This window comes from Chiloscyllium plagiosum, chromosome 31 (assembly GCF_004010195.1).
Source record: "Chiloscyllium plagiosum isolate BGI_BamShark_2017 chromosome 31, ASM401019v2, whole genome shotgun sequence".
In the NCBI taxonomy this organism is placed as follows: domain Eukaryota; kingdom Metazoa; phylum Chordata; class Chondrichthyes; order Orectolobiformes; family Hemiscylliidae; genus Chiloscyllium; species Chiloscyllium plagiosum.
This window is the reverse complement of record NC_057740.1, coordinates 17,107,908-17,118,011: the sequence shown is the minus strand read 5'-3', so window position 1 is coordinate 17,118,011 and position 10,104 is coordinate 17,107,908. Positions and strand designations below refer to the sequence as shown.

General features: G+C 41.1%; 2 protein-coding genes across 3 annotated transcripts in view; one reads left to right on the top strand and one right to left on the bottom strand.

The window, feature by feature from the left end:
* The window catches only part of LOC122565270 (CDC42 small effector protein 2-like), a 13,300-nt gene extending 11,333 nt beyond the window's left edge, over window positions 1-1,967 (bottom strand). Inside the window, exons 1-2 of one of the 2 annotated variants that reach the window (XM_043721052.1) lie at window positions 1,949-1,967; window positions 685-959 (exon numbers count right to left, since the gene is read on the bottom strand). In XM_043721052.1, coding sequence (XP_043576987.1) covers window positions 685-738 — 54 coding nt within the window. In that variant the 5' untranslated portion in view covers window positions 739-959; window positions 1,949-1,967. Of the gene's footprint in view, window positions 1-684; window positions 1,003-1,948 lie in introns of those variants that run through there. The other variant, XM_043721051.1, reaches the window with a different exon arrangement.
* Window positions 1,968-5,595: 3,628 nt separating this feature from the next.
* LOC122565553 (ceramide synthase 2-like) overlaps window positions 5,596-10,104 on the top strand; it is an 18,023-nt gene continuing 13,514 nt past the window's right edge. Inside the window, exon 1 of the mRNA XM_043721606.1 lies at window positions 5,596-5,789. Coding sequence (XP_043577541.1) covers window positions 5,596-5,789 — 194 coding nt within the window. The remainder of the gene's footprint in view (window positions 5,790-10,104) is intronic.

Here is a 10,104-nt window from a genome sequence, read left to right as displayed (position 1 = left end):
TTTTCCCTGGGGTCGGGGAGTCCAGAACTAGAGGGCATAGGTTTAGGGTGAGAGGGGAAAGATACAAAAGAGACCTAAGGGGCAACTTTTTCACGCAGAGGGTGGTACGTGTATGGAATGAGCTGCCAGAGGATGTGATGGAGGCTGGTACAATTGCAACATTTATGAGGCATTTGGATGGGTATATGAATAGGAAGGATTTGGAGGGATATGGGTCAGGTGCTGGCAAGTGGGACTAGATTGGGTTGGGATATCTGGTCGGCATGGACGGGATGGACCAAAGGGTCTGTTTCAATGCTGTACATCTCTATGACTCTATATCCCAGGATATAGGAATAACAAAATGGCATCAAGATGTAAGATCAACTATAAACTAGTTGGAATGTGAAGCAGACTTAGAGGCTAAATGATCGACTTCTATTCATATTTCCTCCATTCCAAAACAAGCTTGTAGACATTATTTGCATTTTAGATGTCTTAATATCCCTAAAAATGACATAACTGCAAATATCAAAGAACATCCCACATAACAAAGTTAAGAGCATGTATTTCATTTTAATTTCTGCCTCTTCTCTTTTCTAAGTACAGAACATCCCACTGAAGTCCTTCAGTATGCCTCTGTACTATAATCATTTCAGTAAACAGTTAATAGTATAGAATTCATTTATTTAATAATACACTTACTGGCTGTGGTTGTTCTGCAATACAGCAGTTAAAACATAACCAGAATTCACTCATTGTTACAAACTATTTTGGTGAGTTTGATAAATCCAAGATCTCTTTGGTTATGTTAATACGTCCTAAAGAAATCTGGGCAGGTGATGTGAATGTTGCGGAACACTCAGGTACTTGCGCTGTAAATTTCACGTTCAGTAATCTCTTGGTTATCAGTATTCCAACAGCAATAGTTTCTCCTACTGATATTTTTGGTGTGTATTGCCAGTGTTGCTGTAATCAAGCTGCAGAAACAAATTAAATATTTGCATTAGTAATGTATTACCTAGTTTTCGTTTTGCATTTTCTCTCATATAATCAAGCACCCAACACCACACAATTTCTACATTAACTTTAAAACTTTAAAACACAAACATATCAAGTAGTGCAGCAAGGTTCTAACTTCAATCTTAATTATGCTGAGCTAGCTAACGTGAGACACCAGAGCACAAGAGGAACTATAACTGGTCTTGCTGTCTGTGAAATTGGAAGGATGAAAATATAGTTTGACTCCTGTTTAGTTAAGAATGATCTTACTACTGGTAGGACCCAGGTGTGTGACATTAGCTCAGTTCTGAAGTTCCCAATCTGTAAGAATCAGTGGCTGGGAACATTACTTAAAAAGAGTATGAGCAATGCCCAGGGAATCCAAACATCAGGGTAAGTAAATTTTTTTAAAATCTTGTATCCCTTGGAGAACACACAGGGAACCAAACTTCAGTGAACTTTGGCGCAGAGGGAATTAGTGAGAGTCTGTAATGTGGAACGTGTATCTTAATCAAAGTAAACATCCACTGGAACCCACACTCCAGTGACAGCCAACACAGAGAACCTGAACCCCACTGAGAATCAGCACAGAGGAACACAGCTCTTAGGAAAGTTGTATCAAGGGTCACAACTTCCACTGAGAATCACTATCCAGGAAATAAAAACTTCAGTTACAGTCAGCACATATGGAAATAAATGAGTGAAAACATAGGGAACAAATCCCCAGTTCTTAGGAAGCAAATCCCTGAGAGAGTCACTCCTTTAGGTGAGAAAAAGTAGCCGTAAAAGAAAATCTAAATATTAAAGTTAACAGTGAATAATTAATAAATAGTGGTTTTACTTGTGAATTCCATCAAATTTATCTGAACAGCATCACTGTCAGAAAAATGATGTTAGCTTCCACCCGTACATCTCACTTGCAGACACTCTACACAATACCTTAATCTAACTAAGCAACGCAGCTTACAGATCCAAATGAATGTTGTCCCTCTGATTGTCCGACAGGATTCTGGAGAACCCCTAGGCAGTTGGATTTTTATCTGATTGCAGAATCCATGGGAAGCTGTATTTTCCACTGGGAAATATTTTGGTAACATTCCGCATTACTCAGACATTCACAGAATGTGTCAGTGTCTCTACAAAGTACTCTTTATCCAGTTAGTCAGACATTTGTGGTAAATGTTGGAATATTGAAAACCATATTTTCTGTAAAAGAACCATACGATTCACAATATTAAACAATGCTGAACCCCAGAACACATTAATTGCAGATTATTCAATTTTTTCATAATTTATTTGTAACACTACGCAAAGTTAGGTTTTTTTTGCTGAATCACACCCATCAAGTCAGCTGCTCCAACAAATTAGAGTAAGGTCTTAATACAATTTAAGATTCCATCATTCTGAAGCTATCAGCAAACATGTCTATTCTGTGAGATCATAACCAGATTATTGAGTCATTTCACACTGACAAGACTGTACTCTGGAACACCAGATAAAAACTAAAGTTGGGAGTTTTCAGTTTTTAAAAACTATTGGTTTTGTCATAAACATGGACACTGAAACACAGAAAATAGGAACAGGAGTAAGCCATTCAGCCTATTGAGCCTGCTCCGCCATTCAAAACGAGTAGGCTGCTCATCCTACTCAGTTCCCCCAGCTCCCACTTTCACCCGATAGCCTTTGGTCCCTTTAGGCTTAAGAACTATATCTAACTCCTTCTTGAAAACATGCTGCAACAACATATGCAATTTTTAAAAATACTTTATCACCAATTTTCTCAAACTAAGACAATGAATCCTATTTGTTGACTGTCCTGTATGCTTCTTTACTAGGATAATACTTTCTGGGGACATTTTTTACTAGGATACAGAACCTTTTTATTGTGATACTGTCCCTAAAGAACAGTCACTCTTCATTCTGGTCAGTGATAGTGATCAGGCAAGTAAACCTTGCTTCTTTTCTCCGTTCATAACTGATGAACTATATGTTCACTGTAACACCCTTATTGCCATTATGCTAGAGATTGATTAACCCAATAGACTGTGAAAGGAATCTAGCAGTTTTCCACGTCATTAGATAAACTCACTGAGTCATTGGGAACTTTCTGGAAATTTCTAGTGTTGCACATACGTATGTGGGAACATCTGTTCATTTATAAATGGCTGACAGAGTAGAAGGCACAGGGGTTGCAGTATTTGTACTGTAAGCCAAATTGAAACCGATACTCTGTTTACAATGTGGCCTCGTCGATGACAGTGTGTGCTTTTTCCAACCTGTATGTTATTCTATTACTGAAATTTTCCTCTAGAAATGCGATCCGAGGAATTGAAATAAAAGTTGACTCTGTCAACACCAGAATTAAAAGTGGGTCATTTTGAATGAAACTCTTATTGCAATTCAATTTTCTACTTATGTAAATTTCTGCTACCATGGAGATGAGTATTGTACACAAAATGAACTGGATTTTTGAGATAATTTTTTTAAAAAACGTACAGGAAATCTAAAACTAAAACAGAAAACACTAGAAACAGAAGATAGCTCTATCAGCAACTTGTCTCCTTGCTTTGTACATGTGTACAGGCTTGTACTTTCCTTCTGATATTTGTTATGTTCCAAATTCAGGCCACTTTATTTCATTAATTTGAGCAATGCTTTACTGATTCCAACATAGGCAAAATATCCTTAAAACCTTCTGATCGAGACACAGGTAGGATATCCTCAGTGATGCAAAGTCACTCAGCACATAACCTGATTCAATTTTAACCACAGATTTGGTGCCACACAGAAGCAATCTCAAACTCAGTATAATAAGGCTTGACATGATATCATTCCATTTTGAGAAATTTGTATATTTCCATTATATGGTACCGCACTGATCAGACACAGCAATAATGGTAATTAATTAATCCAAGTTCTCTGCAAGTTACCAATCTATTTATATAAGTTCCACGTGTTGTTAGGCACTTCAATGGCTCAGTCAATCTGGACAATGAGGAATTAAACCTTAAAGATCAGAAAGGGCACAGGGTACATTTCTGGCGTGTGCTGAGTCAGTTTACCTCATTTGATGAAATTACAGAGTCTTTACAATTTGTGCAGACTTGGAAAGAAAGGGGACAGATAAGTAACCATGGTTCAAGCACACTCAGAATCATAGGATTATGACAGGCTGAATCACCACATTTGCAATATCAAGTGAAACGAACATCGTTCTTTTGCATTTAACAGTCTAAGTACTTTTCAAAGTCTTGATTGAACCTGCCTTTACCACATTCACAGGCAGTACATTTCAGAAGCAAAAACAGATGGAGAAACTCAGCAGGTCTGACAGCATTTGTGACGAGAAAACAATGTTAACATTTGGAGTCCAGTGACCCCTCTTCAGAACTGATTGTGGCTAGGAAAAATGTTGGTAATAATGCTGAAGATGAGGTGGGGGAGGGGATGAGTAAATGATAGGCAGAAATGGAGTTCAGAGACAGTTGGGCAGAGAAAGGAATGGGTTATAGTCAGGCTAGGAGAATCCATAGCTGTCACTGGGGACCATAAGTAGCTGACAACAGTTGATTGTGGCAGCAGCGCTTTGATGGTAATGCTAATGATAATGTGTTCAGGGTTGGGGGAACGACATCGAACAAGGTGCTCAGGCACTAAAATTATTGAATTCAATATAGAGTTGTGAAGGCTGCAGGATCCCCAAGCAGCAAATGAGATTCTGTTCTTCCAGCTTGCATTGAGCTTTGCTAAAGCCCTGAAGCAAGCCTGAGACAGATGTTGACCAGGGCACACAGTGTATTGAAGAGGCAGGCAACAGGAAGCTCAGGGTCATTTTCGTGGACAGAACACACATGTTCTGCAAAGTGGTCACTCAGACTGTGTTTTATGTCCCCAATGTACAGACCACACTGAGTGGTGAATACAGTAGACTAGATTGAATGATGTGCAGGTAAATTACTGCTTCATCTGGAAGATGTGGATACTAAGCAGGGAGGAAGTAAACAGGCAGGTGTTACACCTTCTGCAGAGGTTGAGGGGTGACCTTATAGAGGTTTACAAAATTATGAGGGGCATGGATAGGGTAAATAGGCAAAGTCTTTTCCCTGGGGTCGGGGAGTCCAGAACTAGAGGGCATAGGTTTAGGGCGAGAGGGGAAAGACATAAAAGAGACCTACACAGAGGGTGGTACGTGTATGGAATGAGCTGCCACAGGATGCAGTGGAGGCTAGTACAATTGCAACATTTAAGAAGCATCTGGGTGGGCATATGAATAGGAAGGGTTTGAAGGGATATGGGCCGGGTGCTGGCAGGTGGGACTAGATTGGGTTGGGATATCTGGTCGGTATGGATGGGTGGAACCGAAGGATCTGTTTCCATGCTGTACATCTCTCTCTGACTCTATGACAAAGGTATCCTGGAGGGAACAATCCCTACAGAAGGCTGCCAAGGGAGGGTAGAGAACATGTGTCTGGTGGTGGCATCCTGTTGGAGATGATGAAAATGGGGGCTAATGATCCTTTGTATGTGGATGCTGGTGAGGTGGTAACTGAGGACTAGGGGACCCTATGGTTACAGAGGGAGTCAAGAGAAGGGGCGAAGACTGAAGTGCAACAGATGAATCAGAAACAGCTGATGGCTCTATCAATCACAGTGGTGAAGAATCCTCTGTTGAGGAAGAAGGTGGACATTTCAGAAGCTCCCTTGCAGAAGCTGGCACTGTCAGAACAGATGCGATGGGAACAAAGGAACCAAGAAAATGGAATAGAGTCTTTAGAGGAAGTAGTGTGGAAGGATTTATGGAGGAGAAAGTGAGGTCTGCAGATGCTGGAGATCAGAGCTGAAAATGTGTTGCTGGAAAAGCGCAGGTCAGGCAGCATTCAGGGAACAGGAGAATCGACGTTTCGGGCATAAGCCCTTCTTCAGGAATTCCTGAAGAAGGGCTTATGCCGAAAACGGCGATTCTCCTGTTCCCTGGATGCTGCCTGACCTGCTGCGCTTTTTCACATTTTCAGCTGTAAGGATTTATAGTCCAGGTAACTGTGGGAGTCAGTGGGTTATACTGGATATTGGTGGCCAGCCTTTCCCCAGGAAACAGTGATGCTGAGGAAGGGAGGAAGGAGTTAGAAATGGACCAGGTTGGAAATTTGAAGTGAAATTGATAAAGTTTTCCAATTCTGGACAACAGATGACAACAGCACCGATGATGTCATTGAGAGAAAGCGTTGCAGAGAGTTAAAGGAGAACTTGTTCAAAGTTTGTATGAGCTTGGCCGCGCGGTGGAGGATCGGGGAAGTTCAGGCCTTTTTTCCCACAAAGAAGCAGCGAGCCCAGAGACCATCCCGATAGGGGATGGATATATAAAGGGATTGCATGTTCTTGCTGAAAAGGAGGTGCTCAGAGCACACAAACTGGAAATTCTGAAACTGGTGTTAACCATTAAAAGAATCCCAGATATAAGAGGTAAGGGGAGAAAAAAACTGAGCCAAAGTTGAAGATATGAGTTCTGTGTGGCAGGAGCAGGCAGAAACAATGGGTCTGCCCAGGCAATCCTGTTTGTGGTCTTTGGGAAGGATGTAGGGCTATGTGGGTTTAGAGGAACTATGAGCTTGGAGGTAATGGGAAGGAGACCACCAGATTCAATGAGATTAGTGACCATTGTGGACACAATAGCCAGGTCTTCAATGGTCACATTATGGGTCTGGGGAGATAGGAGGTGGTATTCGATGGCTATTCCTCAGCACCTCATTTTCTGTTTGAGAATCCTGCAACCTTCAGAGCTCAAAATCAAGTTCAATAATTTTAGGGCCTGAGCCATCTTCTTTGATGTCCTCCCAACCCGCACACACCAGGCCTTGTCATCACATGGGCTGTTAAACAACCATTCCTGAAGAAGGGCTTATGCCTGAAACGTCAATCCTCCTGCTCCTCGGATGCTGCTTGGCCTGCTGTGTTTTTCCAGCACCACATTTTTCAACTCTGGTCTCCAGCATCTGCAGTCCTCACTTTCTCCCTGTTAAACAACCAACCCACTGTCAGCTACTCATGGTCCCCATTAACAGCTATCTATTCTCCCCAGGCTGACCATGACCGACCATGACCCATTCCTTTCTCTGCCCATCTGTTGTTTTCGCTCTCTGAGCCCCATTTCCAACTAATCGATAACTCCTCTCCCCTCCCCCACCTCATCTTCAGCATATATACCAACATTTTCCGAGCTACAATCAGTTTTGAAGAAGGGTGACTGGACGTGAAAGGTTAAAATCTGCTTTCTCTCTACAGATGATGCCTTACCTGCTGAGCTCCTCTAACAATTTCTGCATTCATTTAAGATTTACAGTATCCACAGTTCTTAGGTTTTCTTGATTTGATTCATTATCATTGTCACAAGCACCGAGATAGTGAAATGTATTATCTTGCGTGCTAACCAGACAAATCATACCTTACATAAATACAACAGGCCAACAGAACAGAATGCAGAATATAGTGTTACAGCGACAGGAAGGTGCAGAGAAAGATCAATTCTAATATGAGAGATCTGTTCCGAAGTCTGATAAAACGGGGAAGAAGCTGTTCTTAAATCTGTTGTTATGTATTTTCAAATGTATCTTCTGCCAGATGGAAGATAGTATAAGAGCTTATAACCAGTCTGGGAGGAGTCTTTGATTATGTTGATTGCTTTCCCGAGGCAGCAGGAAGTGTAAACGGAACTTGTACTTGTTTAGTTTATTTCAGATCCTAACCACTTACTGCATGAAAAAGCTTTTTCTCATATTGTTTTTGCATTTTTTTGTAAATTACTTTATGTCAGTGCCCTTTCTTCTCTATCTTTTTACAGATGAGAACAGTTTCTTCCTATCTACACTGTGATTTTCAACACCTCTTTCAAATCTCCTCTTCACCTCGTCTTCTCTAAGGAAATAAATCCCAATTTCTCCAATTCTTCATAGCAGAAGTTTTCCATCCTTGGAAATTCTTGTAAATCTCTTCTACGCTCTCTCTAATAGGTTCACACCCATCCTAAGGTGTGATGCCCAGAACTGTACATAATATTTCAATTTAGGTCCAAATAATGTCTTACACAGGTTCAGCATAGCCTCGTTGTACTCTACCACAATTAATAAAGCCCAGGATACTATATGCTTAATAGATCATTCTCTCCACCTGTAATAACTTATGCACATATACACCCAGAACCCTCTGTTGCTGCACACACTCTCTAGTCATAGTACCCTTCTTTTTACAGTGTTATCACGTCACACTTCTCCACACTGAACCTTATTTGCCACCTAACTGCCTCATCCACCAACTTGATAATGTCCATAAGATCATATGATGTGGGGCAAAGGTAAACCATTTGGCCTGTCAACTTAGTGAGATCATGGCTGATCTGACAATCCTCAATTTCACTTTCCTGCCTTTTCACAATAATCCCAGATCTCCTTACTGATAAATAGTCAATCAGTTCATCGGTCCTTCTTTCAGTTCATCAGGTGAGACTGTCTATTTCAGCCTTGAATATTCTTTAGGACACAGCCTCAACAGCTCTCTACAGTTAAAAATCTCATTGATTCACTTCTCTCTTTAATGGGCAAGTCCTTACTCAGATTTTGAAAAATGCAATTCAGGAGAGCTCATCCAGAATTTGAACCCAGGATCTATTGTGTACTCATTCACAAAGTCAAAGTCATAGACTTTTACAGCATGGAAAGAGGCCCTTTGGCCCATTATGTCCTGAAGAAGGGCTTATGCCCGAAACGTCGATTCTCCTGTTCCTTGGATGCTGCCTGACCTGCGCTTTTCCAGCAACACAGTTTCAGCACAGAAGTCATAGAGATATACAGCATGGAAACTCCAAACCCTTCCTATTCACATACCCATCCAAATGCCTTTTAAATGTTGTAATTGTACCAGCCTCCACCACTTCCTCTGGCAGCCTATTCCATACACATTTGATTTAAATTTTTGAGGAGGTGATGAGGTGTGTCGATGAGGATAGTGCAATTGATATAGTCTACATGGACTTTAGAAAGGCTTTTGACAAGGTCTCACAAAGCGAACTGGCTAATAAATTAAGAGCCCATGGAAGGCAGTGTGGTAAATTGGATCCAAAATTGGCTTAGTTGCAGAAATCAAGGGTGATAGTCTAAGGGTGTTTTTGTGACTGGAAGACTGTGTTCAGTGCGTACCACACAGTTTGGTGCTGAGTCCCTTGCTTTTTTAAAGTGTACGTTAATTGATGGAGGAAATATGATCAGTGATTTAGCTAATGACTTAAAAATTAGTGGTGTGGTAAATAGCGACGAGGAAAGCTTTAGATCACAGGAATATAAAGACAATCTAATCAGATGGGCTGAACACTGGCAAATGGGACTTAATCCTGAAAAGTATCAAGTGATGCATGTTGGGAGGACTAAAAAGACAAGGGAAAACACATTGATTGTTAGAACCCTAGCAAATACAAAGGATCAGTGGAACCTTGGTGTGCATTTCCATTGGATATTTAAGGGCAGTGGGACAGGTACATAGGTGGTTAAGAAGTCATATGGGATATTTGCTTTATCAGTTATGTCATTAAATACAAGAGTGAAGAGATTATGATAGAGCAGTAGTGTTAGTTAGGCCACAACTGGGGTACTGGGTGCAGTTCTGATCGCCTCATTATATGAAGGATGTGATTGCATTAGAGAGCATGCAGAGAGATTCACCCGGATGTTGCTTCGGCTGGTGTGATTCAACTATGAAGAGAGACTGCATAGGTTGGGGTTACTTTCTTTAGAACAGAGAAGGCTAAATGAGGATTAAGGTGTACAAAGCTCTGAGTGGCACAGACAGTGTAGTTAGGGACAAACATTTCTCCCTAGAGAGTCAGTAGCCAGTGGGCACAGTTTGAAGGTAAGGAGCAGGAGAATTAGAAGCCATTTGAGGAAAATGAAGGTTGTGGGTATCTGGAACTTGCTGCTGAAAGTGTGGTAGAGGCAAAAACCGTGAAGACATTAAGAACTATTTAAAGGAAAACTTGAATTGCCATAGTGTACAAGGTTATAGACCTAGTGCTGGAAAATGCAGTTACAGTAGTTTGATGACAGACATGGACACAATGGGCCAAAGGGCCTCTTTCCATGC